This window comes from Eublepharis macularius, chromosome 8, assembly GCF_028583425.1.
Source record: "Eublepharis macularius isolate TG4126 chromosome 8, MPM_Emac_v1.0, whole genome shotgun sequence".
Taxonomy (NCBI): domain Eukaryota; kingdom Metazoa; phylum Chordata; class Lepidosauria; order Squamata; family Eublepharidae; genus Eublepharis; species Eublepharis macularius.
The window spans coordinates 84,909,158-84,931,886 of NC_072797.1; the positions used below are offsets into that span (position 1 = coordinate 84,909,158).

At 40.7% G+C, this 22,729-nt stretch overlaps 1 protein-coding gene across 3 annotated transcripts in view; it reads right to left on the minus strand.

The window, feature by feature from the left end:
* Window positions 1–3,124: 3,124 nt before the first annotated feature.
* The window catches only part of SECISBP2 (SECIS binding protein 2), a 34,602-nt gene continuing 14,997 nt past the window's right edge, over window positions 3,125–22,729 (minus strand). For all 3 annotated transcript variants that reach the window (XM_054986837.1, XM_054986836.1, XM_054986835.1), the window contains 12 exons: window positions 22,104–22,261; window positions 19,548–19,700; window positions 18,210–18,314; window positions 13,891–14,031; window positions 13,632–13,764; window positions 11,745–11,914; window positions 10,586–10,724; window positions 9,687–9,846; window positions 6,977–7,197; window positions 6,285–6,439; window positions 4,572–4,773; window positions 3,125–3,779 (listed from right to left, as the gene is read on the minus strand). In XM_054986837.1, coding sequence (XP_054842812.1) covers window positions 3,673–3,779; window positions 4,572–4,773; window positions 6,285–6,439; window positions 6,977–7,197; window positions 9,687–9,846; window positions 10,586–10,724; window positions 11,745–11,914; window positions 13,632–13,764; window positions 13,891–14,031; window positions 18,210–18,314; window positions 19,548–19,700; window positions 22,104–22,261 — 1,844 coding nt within the window. In that variant the 3' untranslated portion in view covers window positions 3,125–3,672. The remainder of the gene's footprint in view (window positions 3,780–4,571; window positions 4,774–6,284; window positions 6,440–6,976; window positions 7,198–9,686; window positions 9,847–10,585; window positions 10,725–11,744; window positions 11,915–13,631; window positions 13,765–13,890; window positions 14,032–18,209; window positions 18,315–19,547; window positions 19,701–22,103; window positions 22,262–22,729) is intronic.

The window sequence follows — 22,729 nt, forward strand, 5'->3', positions numbered from 1 at the left end:
GTCTGCTTTGTTTTTCAACATCATTCTGTCTGAGGCCAATGCACTCTGGATTGATATACAACTAGCTGTTCATGCAGGCACACTTTGATAGGCACGATGTAGTCTATATCCACAAGGATACTGGCGCCAGGCTTCTGTTATAAGTGGCATTATATACTAAACAAATTTAGTTACCTGCTAACAGAAATGCTAATTCAAACACATGAACATTCCTCATTGGCTGCAATTTTTTCAATTTTGTGTAAAGACCATGCTAATATTTAAAGGTGAAGATTGTCAGAGATGAGTGCCAACCAACCCTGTCCACATTATGAAGGCTAGAAGTTTTCATTTCTAAAACAAAACCACTACTTCCAAATTGCTTTAAAACTGCCTTCAAGCATTTATCAGAGATGTTGAAAATGAAAAAAAAAATGCATTGGCTTACAATTTGTGCATTAAACCTTGCTGGATCACAGATATATCTGTAAAATACAGCAAAAAATTAGTCCTGTAATCTGTTGAGGATCTCCTTTCCTATTTAATTTACAATGATTTTTTATTTTTCGAGCTTAAGACACAAGAAATAGGTCAGAGTCCACAGGATTGGTATAGAGCAGATGGCAAGCACACTGCTTCCTCTCGGTGTGGTTAACACTTCTTGCCCCACAATAATGCAAGAGCTCACCAGTTGCAAAGCAGCCAGACATGCATATCAGGCCTAGACACTTCATAATGAAACACTGTATGTTCCTCCTCCCTCAATTTAAAACAGTTTTTACATGGTCATGTGATTACGCTAGCAAGAACATAAACCTCCTTGTATTCAGAACCACACTGCCCCTCAGTGTACAGGTTAGGTCTATTATACAAATCTTATATTGTGCATTATCAAATAAAATGAAATTGGGGTAAGAATAACATTTGCACAATACAGAATTCTATATTCCTCTGGGAACACTGGTCTGGGGTAAAAATAAAAAATTCACACAATGGAACCACGTACACACAGGAGGTTTTTTTTAAAAAAAAACACTAGGGGAATTCTCAGGTTTGCAGAAAATATAAAAAGTAAAAAAAAAAGGTTTTTTTTTAAAAAAACAAACAAACCCAAAGAGTTGAAATGAGAGAAAAATGAGATCTCGTGCAGCTTTAGCACAAAATTTCGGTCAGCTAATACAAACAGGGCTAAATGGTCCCTGCTCCTGGGAAGACAAGACCAATTCCACTGCCAGTGTATAGGTGGGCGGGGAAGAAAGGACAATGCAGCAGTGGCAGCAAGTGTGCTTTCTGTGTCGAGCTTCTCCATGTTACCACTGGTCACCTGATCAGGGGTATGGGCTTGGAAAAGAATGCTGATCATCAGCTGGATGGAAGTGAGAAACTTGGAAGAGAAATTACATCTGGCACCCTTTCTGCTCCTCTCCCTCCCACTACTACCAGGCAGCCGAATCACTTGGCCTGTGGTGTGGGATGAAAGTGGTAACAACAAGGAGCAGCAGGAGAGGGCAAACTGGGCTGTTATCCTCTCTCCCCATCCTCACAGTTCCTTCTTTCTCATTGCCATGTATTCTTTTTTACATTTCTCACAATTCAGTATAAGTTGCACCATAAATTGCACCAATTCCAGTGCTAAACTGGTCAAACTACTATTGAGCAAGAACACAGTCCCAAAAGCCTGGTAGAGTACATTGTTAAGCAGGGTCAATGCTGTTGCATAACACATTGCCTTAAATGATGTTTCTCACTCATCCTGCTTAATGCATCCAAAATCTGCTGTCCTGATAATGTATAGCTTTGTTCCATTGGACCTATGGAATAACATCTTAGTTGGCATTTTAGCAGGCTTTGTATGGTAAAGCACTTTAGCTTGCTGAGAACAATAACCAAGTTGCGTAACCTCAGCAGGGTAGAACATTGGTCTCTTGGATTACGGTCAAATACATAGTCTAGACTTTAAAAACCTTCTGTAAGCTAGGAAAAGAGCAAACTGTACCTGGTATGCTCAAGGCAATAAGAAATTACTGATTTATTACTATTACTGTAATTATAAGAATACTAGGAGTGCTAACTAAATGATGAGGATTCCTATCATTTTACACAGACAAAAGTGGCATTTTGATCCCCGAGTTCAGAAGCTAGTAAAAATACCAAGCAGAGAGCTTCTATGATTTAGGTCAAACAGTTGCAATGTAAATAGTTTTCTTTTACAGCTATTGAATCACCCCATACCCCCCCTGAAGACATAGAAGAGTTTGAAAAGGAGCAGTGCAAAATGACCAACTAATCCTACACGTCTGTCTGGCAATATGTGCAGCTGAACGCATTTTGGAGGAGGATGCCAAACTCCCCCACAACAGTTGGTACTCCTGGCAGAAAACAGACCTCCTACTAGGACAAAAGGCTTTGATGACAGCCCAAACCAACCTTGACTTCCCTCACCCCACCCACAAAGTTCACTCAGGGTCAGAAATGCTGCTCTGCAAAAGCGGCACCTGATGAGTAGGGCACAATGATCTTCCTATGCTGTTTCGCTTGTCAGTATGTGACCAGTCATCAAATGGCACCAAATGTAGCTTAATTCTTTTAATGTTATCCACTTTTCTTCTCGGCTTCTTGTGCTTTTGGTATGAGGTTCCTGCAGTTTCTCTAAGGGCTAATTTTGAAGACTGTAGCAGAAAAATCAGCTTCTCGTGTAGAAGTAAGTATTTATGCACAAACTAGTAAATAACAAAAGTGTCTCAGCCTCCTATATCTGTGAATATTTCCCACTGGTGCTTAAAAGGCAAGCGAGGGCTCATTCAACCAAGCAACTGATATGACACATGTGCACACCTCTCTTGCTTGGTGTGAGCTGCCACTGGACATTGTGATAAAAGCTTTGTCCATAACATCTGATCTCTACCAAGCTGCTCTATGAACATGGTAGCATTAGAACGAACCTTCTACTATTAATATATAACCTAACTTATGAGGAAGTCTCCACAGTACTGTACTCAGTGTCAGAGAGAAATGGAGTAAGTTTTAAAGGGTGTTGAAGACCATATTAGGGACTAAGGAAGGATCACAAGGAAACAGCCATAGCTTTTGGTGCTTGTCTACAGCTGGAAAAACATAACACATGCTTTGGAAATGGTTGTGCCCCCCATATTTCAGACCAATATTTATTTACATGGTTAAATCACATCCAAAGAAAAACAGCCACTGGAATGAGAATGAAACCATTGTGCAAACTCCAAATTCACAAGCATTGGTCTATGAAACAGTGAAATCATCTGGTATATGTAGACTCTTTATAAGAGAGATGTAGTGGGGGTGGGAGGGTAGGCTCTTGATGAATTTTTCAACCCCAGAAAGCATGTTGCAGGCCCTAAGATGTCTGGCATCTGTTAAGTCACCAAACTTCCTGGCACTTCAAGCAAACTGGATGCTGACTCCCCAAAGTAAACGCCTTGACAGACCGCAGCTGAAAAAGTTCCAGCATTTAGTTAAAGAGACAGAAAGCTGTTGGGTACAGTCCAGAGTTGCATGTTCCAGCGTTATTATTTTGTGAAAAAGTAAGACATTACTTTAAACAACTTCTTGATTACACACCCTATCACCTGGACAATCAATTTTAGATAATTTAGTATTTACATATCTATACACACAAACACAGAAACCACCAAGGCCAAAGATGGCAGTCTTGATTTACTAAGGCTCTTCAAAATCCAAGGTCAGCATTTCAGCAGTTGCCCGATTTTCCAGCTCCAGCGCATAAGGATTATACTCCTCCTCAAGCTTTCTCTTCCAGATTTTAACTAGAAAATATTAGCGTAAAAGTAACTTTAATATCTTAGATTGCTAAATCTAAGCACAGCAGCTACATATTGCAATAATTAAAAATGTATACAGTATTTACTCAAATGCAAGACTAGGTTTTTCCCCAGGTATGTGATCAATAAAAGGAGGGGAGGGTCAATTATCTCCAGTACTAACAGTTGTATAATGGGAAGGGGGAGGTGTAATTCCTTTTGAGTAAATGCAGTAATAAAAAGATGGGAATTCATGCAAGGGTTTTTGCATCATAGGCTTCAGAATATTGCATGCTGAAAAGGCTTAAACCTTGGATCTTTTATCTAGCACAATAGAAAGGAGTCCAGTAGCACCTTTAAGACTAACCAACTTTACTGTAGCATAAACTTTCAAGAACCACAGTTCTCTTCGTCAGATGCACAGAGCATAGAGATCCAAGAACACTCAACCATTCAGGAACATAAGAAGCTTCCTTATGCAGGAAGCTGAAGATAATCTACCACCACAACAGGGTCAATTTTAGAGCTAGGGGAGGAAAGTTCCTCGATTTGTTCAGAATTTTCCTTAGACTACTGCCAACTGTCAGTCAATTATTTCAGCCAATGAAGGGTTATTTTTAGTTGTCTATGACTACAAAGGAAAGCCAGCATGAGCTAATGTATTATCATGAACATTTTTATTGTTCCCAACTTAATAGTGCTGCACTTATCATTTGAGGTAAAGTATATCAGTTGAAGGAGGAGCAAAGAACAGACAAAAACACAACAGAAGCTGCAGACAAAGAAAAAAATACTCACTATAATTAGGAACATCTTCATCAGAGTCTGGAGAGGCTGCTTTACCAGTATCTTGTACGTTGCTTTCTCTATAATGGGTTTTAGAGTGGGCACAGTCACTTTCATTTTCTTCATCAGCAGACTCTCTTTGTAAAGCTGCAATCATTTCTCTATAGGCCAACCTTGCTTCCATTGTCAATTCCACCATTTTGTGAAAACAGTCCTAGGATAAGATTGGTGCTATTTTAGATTGGTGCTTAGCTGATACAAAAATACAAAACATTTTTCATTTCCTATTAATATTTAAGCCTGAGAAAATAAAATCTTAAACATGTTATTAAGGGAATTCACTAAGAAAAAATGTTGGAAATTCACTAGTCAATCTTTCCTGCTGAACAAAAGGTACTACCCTTTGAACCAAAAAGTGCTTTAAATGAGCTTATCAGTCCCTGTCTCTGTACCAGGTTATGTCTCATGCCAGTTTCCTATACTGGCCACAAATGCAGCACTACAATTCCCTTATGCTACAAATGCAAAGTGATGGGATTGGTGTAGGAGGAAAAAGGCTGCCAGAACTCCTGGAACAGTACAACCCAGAAGAAATGAAAAACTCAGACTGTAAGTATCTTGACTGCGGCACCATGAAAAGTGGAAACCACAAATAATAGACATGGCTGGCGGCTCATGTATACGGAGCTGATTCAAACTTAGGTTTCTCGTGTATCTGAACATATGACTATACTAAGAAAATCAGCACTGTATAAAGTAGCCTTGCGACCAGTTTCAGCCATACAGACCAGCATACCCTGTGCAAATGATTTCATTTCAAATTTGTGGCCTAACCCCACACAAGACTTTTTCAAGTGAAAGCAAGTTGGGAAGGTGGTATCAGATCTCAGAAACTAAGCAGGGTCGGTACTTGGATGGGCAACTATCTCTGCTTCTCACTTGCCTTGAAAGCCCCTTGCTGGGGTTGCCATAAGTCAATTGCGACTTGATGGCACATATGCACACAATCATCAATGCAATGCACTAACTATTGAAAAAAGCATACCATTACACTCCATATTTGGAGTGCACAGTGTAGGACCATGTGGACAAGCTGGTGTTGCTACAGAATTAGCATCTTGACAAGATGTTCCACCAATACAAGATAACGGAATAGGCGTTAATATGCCAAAACAGCCACTGTTGCTGGATGCAGCAATACACAGAATTGAAGAGCAAGAAATCTAACAGATGCACATCTCACCTGTATAACTTTCCAAAAATGTTTCAACCAAAAAAAGTTATGGCAGCATAGGTCGCTACGCAGGAAAAAACGAAATAGACTTGAGGACTAAGTACAGGTTGCAGATTTTAGATCAAGTCAGACTGACTAATAACTAGGGATATGTGGGTATGTGCACATAGATACATTTGCTTGAGTAAGACGAGCTGTGTATGGGGGCATTGTTTTTGGAAAACTCTTATCTGGACTCTGTCGAACATTATGGGAAGCAGTGGATCTGATGACCTACAGTTATGATTCTAAATAAAGCAAATTTCTCGCAGAGAAGAGCCAAACAATAGATTTTCAAGCATCAACATTTTTTGTTGCTTCTGAGAAAATGGTTAATAATAAAGTAGAAAATTTCACCATTAACAAACTCTCAAATAGTTAAAGCTTTTGATTTAAAAAAATCCAAATAAATACTGCAGAAGAGAATGAAAAAAATCTTTGGTACAACTCACCTGAGCACCATCATAACTAAATATTCCCACAACACTGACAGGCACTGCTTTATTCAAACAGCGCCCTAGAGCTTTGCGATTGAGAGCAAAGACAAAAGGAATATTTTGTTCACAAGCGGTGTCAATGATGAGATGTAGCGTCTCATCCAACCCACCTAGAGCAAACATTCAAGACAGTTAAAAGGTGAACAGGAAAGTCAATGCTACTGACAAACAGGGATGGTCTTCATGAGTCTGGCCCAGGGCTAAAGTCCAGGATGGGACCCAGAATCATTGCTGCCAGGGATCCGATGAGCCCACCTGCTGGCACCAAGAAAGGGGCAGCCGGTGTGAAGCAGATGGCAACCACTGATGGGAGCTTGCTGGCTGAGCCTCAGATGTAGCAGGTACAAGCAGCAGTTTGTACTCAGCTAAGCCTGAGCCCTGGATGGGGCAGATGTGAGTTGGAGGATGGGGTCATGGGTGGTCAGCCCCCTCCCCCAGCCCTGAGCAGCTGCTCCGTTACCCACTGGCTAAGACCCCCATGCTGACAAAAGCACCATCACTTCTCCTTCCACTATATAGTTACGATGATAGCTACACATGTCCATTTATGGGATGCCTGCCCTAGAATGCATCTGTCATTACCTCAGGCTATCCATCACAGTCTGTGCACGTTGAAGTCAAATGCACTTTTAGTTCACAAGCCTCACCTTTTGACTGAATTTTTTCACAGTTTGGGGAAATGATAACACATTTCAACTTTTTCAACTTCAGGTGTTTCAACACTTCTCTCAGCCCCATAACAAGCCTGCGTTTCGTCTTGGCTTTGACTGGATCTTTCTGATACAGGCGATCTTGGAAGCGAACCAGCTCTTTCAAAAGATCAGTTACGCAGCTGTCAACCTCCTTACTAAGGACTTGCGTACAGTAACTAAAGAAAGAATCAACTCTTTCAGTAACATGTATTCACCTTTCCTTTTCATTTTTTATCTCCTCCATCGAGAGAGAGAAACAGAGTCAGAAAGAATAGAAGGAGAATATGTAACAAATAAATTTAAATGCTTCATAGTCCAATAGCATATACATATTTTTAAACCTTGAAGAATCAAACTCTCAGTCACTTTAGCATAACACATACAAACTGAAGATTAAAAGTTTTTATGAAGAATAGTGTCTAGATATAAGTGGAGAGGGGGACTAGAAGCTGCTATATAATAGAGGTGCTAATTAACAATCTGTCTGGAAAAGCTGAAGCATAATGATTTCATCAAATGATGTTAAAGGAGCCAGAAGGTAATAGCCCACTTCCTGCCCAAATAAATTTAAATTTTACCCTATTTATACCCTGCCTTTCTTCCCAACAGGGACTCAAAGTGGCTTACATCATTGTCCTCTCATCCATTTTTCCTTTCACAACAACCCTGTAAGGTAAGTTAGGCTGAGAATGTGTGACAGGCCCAAGGTCACCCAACAAGCTTCCATGGCAGAGCTAGAATTGAACCTGGGTCTCCCAGATCCTAGTCTGCCGCTCTAGCCACAATTCTGCAACTATGTAGAGCAAGGGTTCCCTAATGTGATGCCCATGGGCAGCATGGCAACCCCTGACAACTTTCCTGGCACCTGCCAAGTGTGTTTAAAAAGTGGGTGGGGCCAGATGACACTTTTGAAAAGGAGGGCTTCTGACAGGCCACAGGAGATCTAACTGGCTGAGCAAACTTTTAAATATGTTGCCTCAGGAGAAGCTGCCACCATAGCACAAGGATCTTTTAGAATGACTGAAGTTAAGCTGCGTATATATGCAAGAAATATTTTAAAATAGTACGTTCATTTTAAAATGTTAAACAGAGCTTCTGTCTGAAATGTTACTATTGGAGATATGCATACTCTCTCACTCCTTGACATTCTGTGGTTGGCTCCATCTCCTGCAGTGGCCATTTTGTGGCTGGCTCTACCTCTTGTGACAGCCATTTTGTGATTGTCAGAAATAACAACAACAACCGATTTATACACCACCCTTCAGGACAACTTACCGCCCACTCAGAGCGGTTAACAAAGTATGTCATTATTATCCCCACAACAATCATCACCCTGTAAGGTGGGTAGGACTGTGAGAACTCCTAGAAGCTGTGACTGACCCAAGGTCACCCAGCTGGCTCCAAGTGGAGGAGTGGGGGATCAACCCCAGTTCTCCAGATTAGAGTTCCACGCTCTTATCCACTACACCAAATAAAAAATGCTTGCAGGCTCTAAAAGGTTAGGGATTCCTGCTGCAGAGCCTTTATACAGTCCAGAATGATCCTAGAATTTTGGTGATGCAGCCTCAGGGTTACATTTGGTCTCTGAATTTCCAGAACACTATGACAATTAAAATGCAATGCTTTCTGAGTATTTTAGGGTCCAAATAATTTTACCATTTAAGGGCCCCAGGCAGGGAGTGTGCTTAGAGAGTATAATGCCACACTTTAGTCATGGAGAGGCTGATGATCTGTTGAGGCATAATTCAGTTGGGTAGCACACTGTTAGTCTGTTGCAGCAAAACCAAACGAAAGCCCTGTGGTTACTTAAGGACTAACCTATTTTGAAATAAGTTCATTATTATTTAAGATGCCACAAGACTCTGCAGTTTGTTTTTATAATAAAGGGGGGAAGCTATTGTAGGACTTTGTTTTTCCCTCCCCAGGTGAAAACACAGTGACAGCGTGCTGTTTCTTTGCAAAAGAACTGTAAGTAAATTGGAGTCCTTATACACAACTAACCAACCAAGTTGCCCTCCCCCGCTTTCTCCAATCCCACCAGAACGAACATGGATAACTATATCCTGGTTTGTTATATTTCCAGTTTTCAGTCTTAGCAGTAGCAAACAAAAGTAACTATTGCCAGGCAATGCTGGTTTTACTATAATAAATCAATTCCAATGAAATATTTATAATATTTTCTTATATGTGAGCCACAAGATCCAAACTATGCCTATAGGGATAAGATGGGTTGAAAATCATTTTTTTTAAAAATAAATTTAATACAAGAAATGATAAAACCGTACAGTACAAACAAGAAAGGGGTTAAAACTAAGCCATAAAAGACATTATCAAAACCACTCTTGGCAAATTGTTAAAAACCCAAGAATTACAATAAACAAGCATTTAACCTTTGTTGCACTGGAGGAATTACTTCTGGGTTGAAAATCATGACTTTAATATGTATTTTATCAAGAGAACAAAATCCCACAATTTCATTTCGCAAGGCAGTTTGCTTACAATGCTCTTCTATGAAGTTAGCCCAGATATGTGAAATCTTGTGAAGACATAAAAATAACGGCAAGTTGTGTTCAGCCTGATCAGATATCTCTTTTCAAGCATCCTATTTTGGGGGGGTAGGTACAGTAAGCTGACATAAAGGAGAGATGGACAATGAAATACTTACTCTCTAAATCTTCTGCTGTGAATCTTGGGAAGGGTGGGATTTAGCTGTGTAGGAATAAGGGAGTTGTCTGAGGAGCCACTGAGTTCTATGCAGTGCAGGGATACTTCTGAATTACTTTGAGTCAGAACTACAGCATCCATAGGCGGTTCTTCTGCAATTTCTGAATGTAAAGGAAAGTTGAATATATAACAGATAACCAAATGTGTGTGTTTTATTTACTGGAAATGTAAGCTCCACATTAGACATTAATAAGTTTCATTTCACTTTCTGTACAGCAACAGGTTGCCAAAGTAAAACTGACATGAAATGAATGTGCATGTAACCATTCATAAGTTATATTGACAAATCTCTGACAAACTGAAGATACCTGTTGATGAAAACTAACATCTAAACATATTTGTAGATGAACCTGTAACAGAGATGGCTCTGCACACCTATCTGTGACATTGTATCCAGTGAATTACAATTTAAGCTGACTTTAAGTCAACAACTAATAAAAGTACCGAAGAGTATGAACAGCATCCCACAGTTGATATGCACTCCATATTTACAACTTGCAAGTTTAAAGTAGACAACAGAATGTAATACAACATACCAAAACTCCATTTTTAACTTTAAACCATTGGAACTTCAAAGTAGTTAATTGTAACTCTTTGAAATTCTGACATCGAATGCTACTTCAATAAATATTTCTAGTAATATCAAAATCCAGAAAGAAATAAGGTAGGAAATCATTTTGCAAGCAACCCCTTAGATTTTTATTGGTGCATATATACTGTAGTAACTATATATTTTTAAATGTGCTGCAATTTCTTTTTAGTGGGATTTCATTTTTTTGTAAAAATAAAAGGTTCCCTATCTAGAGGTGAAAAATAATACCAACTAGATCCAAATTATACCTGCTTTGGTGTCTTGAGAAAATGGCTGATCCTCACAAGTAGATTCCGTACCCTCCTGATCAGTTTCATTATCCTTTGGAATCTCCGTCTGTTCTAACAGGTGTTGCTGTTTCCGCTGCTCTCTCTCTTTCAAAATAATCTTAAAAAGAACAATATTTTTATATAATGCAATTTCCTAACGAACGAACTTTATTCGGTGAAAATCTTTTGGATTTCACGAAGTAACTCCTTACCAGTCCCCACTACTAGCTAGAGTTTCAACAGGATGCAAGAATGGATACATTTGAGGTGTGAGAGAATTTGAATTGTCATACATCTAGTTATCGTTGGCAGCAGACACTACTAATGAGGTTACGAACCTCAAGGTGGGGCTTAGAGGATAATAACTGATCTTCAGGCTACAGAGATGAGTTTTTATGGAAGAAATGGTAGCTTCATAGGATGGATTCTATAGTATCACATCTCTGCTGAACTCCCACTCCCCCAGACACTATGCCAAATCCCCAGGAATTTTCTGACCTGGATTGGCAACCCTAGCTGTTAATTGTATCTCCACTTTGGGAGGGACTATATGGACTACACTATTTTAAGAAGAAGCAGACTCATAATAGCAGGAAAGAGTTAACAGGAAAGAGTTAACATTATGCTGGGGAAGCTACAACGTTCAAATAATCCATTCAAAGATAGTAGATAGGTATGGTATCTGAAGAAGTGAGCTGTGACTCATGAAAGCTCATACTCCACCCCAAATTTTGTTGGTCTTATGGGCGTACCTGGATTCTTGCTCTTTTCTATTGCTATAGACAGACTAACACAGCTACCCATCTTGATCAATCTCCATTCAAAAGTAGTTCTTCAAATCACCTTTTGACTAATTTAGAAATAGGTTAATCAAAATTTGACACCCCTCCCCCTGCAAATTATTAGAATATTTGATCTAAGATTTCAACCTTTAACAAATTTTTTTGTATAGTAACAATCTGAAGAGCTTTCAACACAGGAAGGCATCTTTAGCTAAAAATGGCACTAGTTAATGAATGATAATCTGGAACACCCATTAACTGGAGGAATTTAAAATAAATCCAGCATAAATTATGTTAATGAATCAGAGGAATGAGTGAGAGTCTAGACTTTGATGAAAGGTTCTGTGTGAATGTACCTTTTTGAGTGATGTTGGCTTTTTTGCCTTGGGGACCTCTCTCTGCTTTCCCTTCTTGACCAAAGGAGCACTGGAATCCAGTGGGTTATGTGGAGACTTTTGTTGGCTTAATGGATGACTTTTTGTTACTGGCGTAGATTCCTTTGAAGGCAATGTTACTGCACCACCAACTGAAATAAAAGCAAACTTACTTCCAAAACCCAACTCTAACACTAAGATCCTTATTTATCTGTAAGTTCCATTACTATCAATTAGACAGAGCAATCAGATTATTCAGAACTAGCTTGATACCTGTGCTTCATTACGGTATTTAACTACTTTAAATCCAGTTACTGCCTTTCTTCAACTGTCTGCAGTTTCCTTGACCTGATTTTTACCTCAGAACACAGAGTTCTACAGCTGACCAATCAGAGAGGGGGGTGCAAGCAGGCAGGAGCCTGCCAGCCACACAGGAAAGCCAGGCCCCACAGGGAGACTGGCAACCCTTGTGAATTTTTAGGGGAAGACTGGGAGGTGCATTTTATCTCAAGACACATTTAATGACTCCCAATAGCATCTGCATACTGTTTAGAATGTGGGGGGGGGGGGTAAAGACCAATCAGGCCGTATACGCAAATGACTTTTGTGTTCCAACTGTCGGGGGGGGGGGGATGAGGTGTGGAATGTTGTGAGCTCCAATCAGCCTGCATATGCAAATGACTTTGAAAGGCTTTAACAGGGAAGAGTGGCCAAGCTGGCAGTGGGCAGGGGTGCAAGCAGGCAGCAGCTTGCCAGACACACAGGGAAGTTGTATCCATTTGCAAAAACACATTTTACCCCTTTTTACCCCCTAAGGGGGCGAATTTCTTAAAATCCCTTCTTAGAGGGTGTTTACATTATGAAAGGAATGTTCTCCCCAACATTCACGCTTCTAGGTCCAGGGGTTTGGGCTGGGTGTTGATAAGTAAGTCAGGACAGTTGTCTTTATCTATATAGATTATCAGAGTTCAGCATGTAAATTTCACTGAAACCTCTGAATGTACGGTGCATTTCTCTCTTTCTGGTGCTACAGAGTACCTAAGGATTTGTGTAACTTGTTAGCTGGGGCTTTTGATTTTAACAGTTCTTTATTCTACTTAAGAATGAACTGTATTGTGAGCATGACAGTTTTTGAAGAACATTTAATTACTTCAAATATATATGTCTGCCTAACATATCTTTCAAATTTATATAATCATTAGCTGGGATTTAAATTTACACTATTTTGAAATATGGCAAAATTGGTCTCATTTCTGGACAATGCTAAATTCTCTTGAAATTTCTCACACCTATGCACAGATTCTGTTTTCCTGTTCCAGAATATTCTTAGGCTTTAACCAGAATAATGAGCTCTACCTTCTTAAGACTGAACACTGGGAGAGAAACTACATTTTTGATATGTTATGGACTATATCCTACCATGAATCACTATATGCTTTCAAAAAGGAGATTACTATTCCCAAAATTTACTTAACTCCAATGGCAAATTTTCAAACACATTACTGAAAAGTTAACAAATATTGAGTATCTGTAGACATTCATTTTTATGAAACACAAAACAACTCCAAAGGTGGGGGAAAAACACTAATTATCCTTATCATAATAAAGAAAATAATCGTGCTTGTGGAAAAAAGGAACAGACAAAGTTTTACTTCTACTATACTTCTATAACTTTTAAATTACAACTAAAATAGTAGCGGAAACTATGAGGCATCTTTCATTATAGTGCACAAAGCTAGTTTCTTTTTAGATCTTCTGTGTCTTTATAACATGAATTACATTACATCCTTCCAATATTTCACTTGTACAATCTGTTAACAAAAAAAGTACTAATTTTGAAACCACCAAAAATTCTCTTAAAACTTGTACCTGAAAGCACCACAGGCTTAGGAGACTGTTTCAATTTCTCTGCATGCTGTTTCTGTTCCAAAGCAGCCAGCATCCCTGCCAAATCCAGCTGAACGGGAAGCTGGCTTTTCTTCCCACTACTCTTAGAGGACTCCTGCAGAAAGAGAAAGATACAGAAACTCCTTTCACCTTGGTAAAAAACTGCCTTTTTATCTAGCAAGCAATGTATATTTGATAGAACTGACACAAGACAAATCTCAGACATAAAGAACTGGTTTACCTGTGTTTTCCTTTTTTCTATTATACTAGATGAAACTTGTCTGCCAGTTTTTCTTCCAGGTAGTATATCTGGCTTGGGAGTTACTAATGCATTATGAGGAGAGCCATAAGAATCACACCCAGATTCTCTTGTTAGAATTACCTTTGAAGTACAGAAATACAATTAAGCCACCATGAACAGAAAAGTTACCTGAAAAAAGTTAAATTTGCTGGTCTAAGTTCCTAGGCAGGGCTAGAAGAAAATTAACAGCACCATCCTACGTACTGTTGGGACTTAAGAGAAGCGTAACTCTTGTTAGAATGGCACACTAAAAATCCTGTCACCCATAGAATATATTGTGTAGGGATGTGTAATTTGAGTTCGATATTCGGTAAAAATTACCAAATTTTACCTGATTTGGTAAAATTCAGTAATACAGATATTCAGTAATACAGATTTAAGTTCAGTAATACCAAATTTTACCTGATTTGGTAAAATTTGGTATTACCGAACTTAAAATCTGTATTACTGAATTAATTTCATAATACCGAATTTAAGTTTACCGAATTTATTTAGTAAAATCCAGGAAGCGTAGCAGCGCTGTTCCTTTGCTAAGGAACAGCCAAGAAACATGGCTTCCAGCCTTTTTTTACCAAATGGGAGGGGGGAGAAGGGAGGGGGAATGACTCAGAGGCAGATGGGGGGAGGGGGAATGGGTAAACCTTGCAGCAGCTCTAATTCTCTTGCCAATGGGATTCTCAAGAAGGAATGTATCTTTTTTAAACTATCGCAAGGAGTTAAATTAAGAGTCTTGCCTTAGTCAGCCTCCATTTTGCTCTGGCCTGGAGACTGAGAGACACTGCTTGCTGTTGGCATTCTCTCCTGACCTGCTTTGGACTGTGACTGGATCTGGCTGCTGCCTGGTTTGACAGTCGTAGGCTCACTGGTTTTTTCTCTCTCTTTGAGGGGAATGGGGTTGGCCTGGTGCTTGGCAGGTTTAGGGGTGGGGGGAAAGGGTTTGTTTTAGTTTGTGTTTTTAAAACTGTTTTGCTCTTTGTGGGGGGCTTTGGTTTGGCTTTTCTATAGGGGGGCTTTGATTTCTGGCTTTTGAAGTTGGTTACATTACTGTTCATTTTGCTGCTTGTTCTTCTAGGGGGCTTTATTCTGTTGTGGGTAATTTGTTTAATTTTATTAAATTCACTTGTTCTTCTGGGAAGAACTGTTTCCCCTTGTTGTTGGGCTTTCTTTACAGAAGTTTAGTTGGTATTTTTTGCCGGGTTCTATTTTCTATTGTCATAAAAGTTTGGCATGTTCAGCTGTTCAATTTTTGTTGGTTGTTCTTCTGCGGAGGAATGTTTGTTGGGGTGCTTGGTTCAGTTTGTTAACTTAACCTAGTGATGTCTGGGAGCACTTTCTAGGTATCTTGAGAGAGTTGTGAAGTGTGAACTTTTACAAAATGTTTTTAAGATACACTAGTTGTAGGTTTTCCCCATAGGGAATAATGGAATTGGTGGTGGCTGGGGGCACCTTCTTGGGGGGGGGGGAATAAAATCTTTATGAAACTGGGGGGGGTTGTTAGCAGGGCCGGCGCACCTATTAAGGCCAGGTAGGCAGTGGCCGCAGGCGCGGGGTGCCGGAGGGAGCGCCAGAGGAGGTGCGGCGGGCGGGAGCGCGCGCCACAAAGCACCAGCCTCCTATCCCTCCCACCCTGCGCCGCCGCCGCCGCCAGCACAAGCCCCCGGCCAGGCACAGCCACCGCGGGCAGGCATCTGTGGCGGCGCAGGCAACTGAGCGGGAGAGCTCAGAGGCTGCCCGCCGCAGCAATCGGGTCGTCGTCGTCGTGCACGCACGTCACGCATGACGTCATCACGCAGGCCGGTGCGTGCACTCATGCGCGCGTGGGGGCGCCCGGCCGGCCGGGAGCGTGGCAGACCCTTGCGCCGCCCCTGGTTGTTAGAGGACAGTTAGGAGTAGGTCCCCTGCAAATTTGGTCCAAAAATGATGCTTCCCCCCCACTTCCCGAGCTTCCCATAGGAAACAATGGCTGAATTTTAACCAATTTGCTCTATATTAATGAATTGAACTGAAGAACAAATTTGGTATCCCCCAAATTCCAATTTTTTTCCCAGTTTGGCATTAACAAACTGAATCAACTGATTTTTTTCCCTGTGCACACCCCTAATATTGTATCTTTGTAAACTTGTTCAGCACAAAACTATCATCATTTTTTTTTACCACATCTATCACAGATATGGAAACGAAAAGGTACAGACTGACTTCTTCTTAGGGGTGTGTGATTCAGGATTCATGATCCAGCTAAATAGCCAGATTTATGCTGTTCCTACTTAATCAGGCTATGCTGGATCAAACTGCAAAATCCTGGATCAGATCTAGGGAGTCAAACTCTGCTGGGCCGAATTTATTTTGCCACAGGCAACAGCAGCAGAGGTAGAGCAGCATTGGTATGGAGGGAAGTGAGAGGACAGTGACATGAAGTGAAGGCAAGCAGCATGCCATGGCAGGAGAATAGTGAGGCTGGAGGGGACCCCATCTCATCGTGCCCCTCCATCCCTGCCCGAACAAGCTGACACAGCCAACCTAGTGAGCCCCACCCTTGCTTAAGCTTGGGATTGCAGAGAGTTGGTCTTATTATTTATGGACCTGGCATTGCACAACATCAGTGTCGAAGGAGGGTTTATTTCCCTAGCTTCACCACCTGCGTGTCTTGGGATGGGACATAGGTTAGAAGGGCACCGAGCCTTTCCACATCTCCGTGGCCTTCTCCACTTCGACCATGTCCCACTGCCATATCTCCCTCTGCCCCAGAGGACTGGGATCCCTGGTTCCATTCCAGCCACCCTCCCTACACCTTACGGCCTTTGGTAGACAACATCCCACCAGCAACAGGGGATAGTATCGCTTCTAGTCCAAGATGTAGCTCCAGTAGTTATTTCATATGGTGACTAGAGATGGGCATGAATCGAATTACGACCCCAAAAAGGCACGAACCAGGCTGGTTCATGGTTCGTGAACCAGTGGTTCGGGGAAGCTCATTTCCACAAACTGGTGTACTGGTTTGTTGGGTCGTATTTAAAGGGGCAGTTTAAATGGCCATTTCCCCAGGGAAATGGACATATAAACTTTTCCTGCCGCTTGCAACTGGCAGGTCCCTTTAAACTGTCCAAACCCCAGCCCCCACCCCACCGCCACACTACCTTGAGCTGCGACCTGCGGTGTCCTCCCCCTCCTCCCGCGAGGGGCAGGAAGGCCATTTTTGGCCTCTTCTGCTGCTGCGTGGGCCCACAGGGCAGCGGAGGACAGCGAAAACGACCTTCTCGCCCCTCAAATGGCCGCTGCAGCCATTTGAGGGGCAGGGAGGCCGTTTTCAGTCTCCTCCACTGCCCTGCAGACCCATAGAGCAGTGGAGTAGGGCAAGGAGGCCGTTTTCGGCGTTCTCTGCCACCCTGTGGGCCCACACAGCAACGGAAGAGGCTGAAAACGGCCTTCCCACCCCTCGCGGGAGGAGGGGGAGGACGCCGCGGGCCACAGAGGAAGGCAAGTGCATGGCTGAGGCTGGGGTGGGGGCTGGGGTTTGGGTAGTTTAAAGGGCGCTGTTGCTTGCAAGCAGAAGGTCCCTTAAAACTATCAGCTGGCAGGCGGCAGGGGGAGGATCCCTTGCAAGGCAGGAAAGGGCCCTTTCAAACAGTCAAATGCTACTTTCCCTGCTGCTGCTAAGCGGCTGGAAAGGGGCATTTAAATCCCACGAACTGGTTTGTAACTGACCCCAGTTCCGTGCCAGTTTGTGGTTCTTGGTTCGTGAAAAGCCACGAACCACGAACCTCATGGTTTGGGGGTTTTTTGGTTCGTGCCCATGTCTAATGGTGACAGCCTAACAAATAGGTTCCACATCATATAATAACAGCATATTCCTCTTGGGATGCATCTAAATTCCTTAATCAGGTTAGCCTTAGTGAAGAATGGAGTAATGTGATGCTGAAGTTTGATAATGTGATAATTATTTATGGTCCTCTTTTCTCACTGAGATAGCTAAGTTAGAAACTATTTTCCAAGCTTGATTAAATTATTTTAATTTACTTTTTTGTAAAAATTAAACATAGAGAATAAAAAGTCTTTATTTCAATTACACAGACGTGTAGATCTGGAAGTCTAAAAGCTATCACAAATGTTATTGTGCTTTATTCCATTTCCTTGTTGAGTATATGTAAGAGTATATGTGTATGAATTTTATTGAAAATAAAAAGATTGGGCACAATCAAGTATGGAACAGAGATGAACGGCCATCTTATAATGGACAACCAATACAAAAGAAAATGTCCTACTTCAGCCTGAACCCTCGTAGCAGGGGTTGAACAGCAGAACTTCTGAGTCCCTGGCTTGTATTTTTTATCAGTAGCAACAGCTAAGTCAGGAAATTCTTCATCATCCTGAAAAAAATGAAAAACAGTGTTAGCTTGGGCTAGATTGTACAATAGTGATCTACCTTCCCTTATCAACAAGGTATTTGGAATTCTAGGATGTACCTACTTATTCCGAGTCTTACAACCAGCATCAAAGTTGCTAAATACATGCTTTTTCCTTCCTACTGATTAATTACTGAATTATTTGTAGTGAGTAGAAGAAACCCCCACATACATTCCTGATCTGGGAGCTGATAGAGTAAAGCCTGAATTGTTCTATCTTTAAGTCTGAATCTCTGCCAAAAAACTCTAGGCAAGACACACTGTCACTCCTACATTTGTAAGAATAATGCTGACCTACTTTATCTTATTGAAATTCTTCCACCAGTCTTATAATGTGTGTGAAGTTCTCTGGATATTCTAAAACAGTACATAAATACTAGGAATTAATCGTGCTCATTTACATTTTTTGGCAGCAATCAAGGAATAGCCCAATCAAAGTTAAACACCTCTGATTATTTCAATTTGAGAGTGCAGAAGGTGCATAATTTCTCCCGCTGAAAGCAATGGGATTTAAAAGGATGGATTGTGTCCTAGATTAATATAAATCTATCCAAGGCAATAACTACTATATGAAATAGTCAGGCTGTCTAAGCCCTAGTCACAGAATTTACAAAAAAATCACACTCAAATTAAAAAATTAATTTTTATGTGAACTTAGTTTTTCATGGGAGCAGTACAGATCCCAGTACCGCTACAGAAAAAAGATTATCTACTCCAGTGTACCATTCAAAGAACTTAAATTGGTGGGATGATTTGACCTGTGTGTGTATATACAGTTCCATCATCACTGCACATAGCACTGCAAAGATTAGCAAGCAACACAAACCTCTGTCCCCAGAAACTTGCAATCTTCATGTTAACATTAGGGTAGACCAGCATATTAATTCCAAACACTTAATCTCTTAGTAAAGAGATCAGTGCAAAGCCTTAAAAGCTAAATGACTAACAGCTAATTCAAGTGTATTTATTTTCTGTGAACCTGAATCACATTATGCTGCCTGCATTGCTGTATGTGCTACGGGCAACTTTGGCTTACTGATCAGACTTCGTACCTACTGTACTTAGTGATGTATGAAAAGAAGACAGTGTTCTCTGGTCCAGTAGAGGCACTCCTAAGTTTCTAAGGATCTGAGTTGGCATCACCTCAAAAGGCACACAGACAAACCTTTGATATCCGTGGAGAATGAGCTTCAGTACCTCAATTCGTGGAGGTTCTTGAACTACAATGTTTTCATTAAGAAGTTTCTCCACATCACTGTTTGACTTGGCCTTCTTCTTCTTCTTCTTCTTTTTTTTCTTCTTCTTTTCTGACATCTCTTCAACTTCACTATCACTAGCATTCTCTTTTGACTGTTGAAAAATAGAGCTTATAAGTTATATACATGGTTAAAGTGTTAAACTAAATTTACACAGCAATATCTGTCCTAAAGTTTAGGCTGTATTAAAAATACACTTTGATTCACTGGCACTATTGTTTTCATGTGCATCTGTTTCTGGGGTCATGGAACAGAAGAAACAGCTCCCAATGTCTTATATCAATCTTGTCCACAAAACCTTTATTCTAATTCCTTAATGCTTCATGTTTCAGCTTGAGTCTGTTACATCACAGAAAACAATATACCCACTCCATCACACGGAAAGGCAGAAACTAGGAAAAGGGGAATGGACTCTTCCCTGCAAGAACAACTGGAATATTCTGTTGGCCCTGACACATTTACATATCCACAACCACTTTCTACGCTTTGAAAGGGAGTATGTGGCTCCACTTTAAATATAACAAACATCTAATGATAATAACTTAGAAGTTGTGAAAGAATCTCAAGTGTCAAGGCTTTTTCTTCCTCCCTCATAATACTAGAACTCAGGGGCACCAGGTAAAGGTAATGGACAACAGGTACAAGACAGACAAAAGAAAATATTTCATTGTTCAATGAGTAATTAGCAATGCAATCCTATGCAAAGTTACTCCAATCTAAGCCTACAGAAATCAATGAGCTTAGACTGGAGTAACTGCACAGAATTGTGCTGCAAGACTGTGGAATTCACTTTCAGCTAACATAGTCACAAACACAGATGGCTTTAAAAGGGAGTTAGACAGATTCATATCGAATAGGGCCATCAATGGCTACTAATTATGGTAAAAAAAATGAAACGCCACACTGAGAGGCAGTAAACCTCTGAACCCAGTGCTAGGATGCAAATGAGGACCTCTGTTCACTCTGAGCCTGCTTGTGGGGAGAGCAGAATACAAACAGAATGAATGAACAAATAAATAAATAAATTGTGCTGTTTGTTGGCCCTCCAGGGCAACTGGTTGGCTACTGTGTGAACCAGGATACTGGATTAGAAGGAAAACTGGCTTGATCTAGCAGGGCTTTGCTTATGTTGTTGGTCACTCATCAGCTATGGTGGTGGCAGGAAAAGAAAAAATGGACAACTGTGCTTACTCACAATTACTTCAAATTTGGTGACAGCCTATATCTACAGGTTAATTGCACAGCCATGGGCACACGCTTGGCACCACAGTATGCTAACATATTCATGGCAGACTTGGAGCAACACTTCCTCAGCTCCCATCCACTGAAACCACTCCTGTACTTAAGGTTCTTGGATGATATTTCCATCATCTGGACCCAAGGGAAGGAAGCCCTTGAGACATTTCATCAGGAATTCAACAACTTTCATCCCACCATCAACCTGAGCCTGGACCACTCTACACAACAGGTACACTTCCTGGACACCATTGCACAATTACAATGGACAACACCACTGTACAACTACATAATGGACAGATAAATACCACCTTATATAGGAAACCCACCAACCGATACTCATACCTACAGGCCTCCAGCTACCACCCAAAATATACCACTCAGTCAATTGTCTACAGCCAAGCTTTACATTACAATCATATCTGCTCCAATGCTCTTGATCAGGACTCTCACTTAAGAGATTTACAACAAGCATTTTTGCACCTTCAGTACCCACCAAATGAGGTAAGGAAACAAATCAACAAGGCCAGACTAGTACCCAGAAACAGTCTGCTCCAGGACAAACCTAAAGGAACTAATAACAGAACACCACTGGTTGTCACCTATAGTTCCCAGCTCAAACCTATCCAATGTATCATCAGTGATCTACAGCCCATCCTGGAAAACGATGCCTCTTTCTCACAAGCCCTGGGTGGAAGACCTCTCCTTGCCTACAGACAGCCCCTCAACCTTAAATGACTTCTCACTAACATCCATGAACTAGCACAGGTACCAGACCCTGCAACAGACCCAGATACCAACTCTGCTCACATATCTAACTAGAAAATATGATTACAGGACCCAATGGCATCAACTACACTATCTCTCGAACTGTGGTTCTCGAAAGCTTATGCTACAAATGTTGGTTAGTCTTAAAAGTGCTACTGGACTCTTTACTATTCTGTCAGTATGCTAACCACAAAGCAGATAATTTGGCTTACTCCACACCAAAGCAAAGAAAGAATCTGAAGTAATACAAGTAAAGAACTTGAAATCTCCGTTCCAAAATTAGTAATAAATCACACCCCGAAAGAGTTTACAAATTGTTATATTCATCTAATGGTTCTGCTTATTATTATGACAAGAATATTGTGCAGTTGGTTTCTGAACTGCATTATTCCTAAATTTTTCTTCTTTACAATTAAATAAAACAAAACTAAAAACAGCATTTCAAATCAACCATGAAATTTGATATAACACTGTTGGAAACTGATCTTCTTACCTTACGATCTTGAGGAATATCAACTTTTCTTTCACTACCAGAATGGCTGCTGGCAAGAACAGAGGAAGGCGAAGGAATAATTTTCTTTGGCGTTTGTGAAAGAATAGTGGCCCAAGACACTTGGCTCTTAGCGAAGGAACCTGAAGATACCTGAGGAACTGATGTTTGACAGAACACCATATTCAAAATTGCTGAACAACTCCAACTACTGAACTTGCATGCAAAAAATTATGGTCTGACTTTGACTTGCCAAAAGAAACCACTAAAATAATCACTATTTTACTAATTGCAGCCAAGACAACCATAGCTAATGTTTGGAAGAGTCTCAAACCCCCAACATTAAAAATGTGTCATAATAAAATCTGGGACCATTTTCTGATGGAGAAAATCACTGACCACCTCAAGATAACGGAATCAGCTACTTTTTAATCAACTGTTTTGGAGGAATGGTCACCAGTCATTAAATATATGACTAAGTTAAATGCTATTAATTATAAGCTTTCCTTGTATGACCCAGGAGTTGTATGAATATTTATACTGCTGTTCTTTTCACTATTGTCACGATTAAGTGGTATTGAAATATTATTAATATCTTCTTACTCCCAATCTGGATTATTGTTAATTGA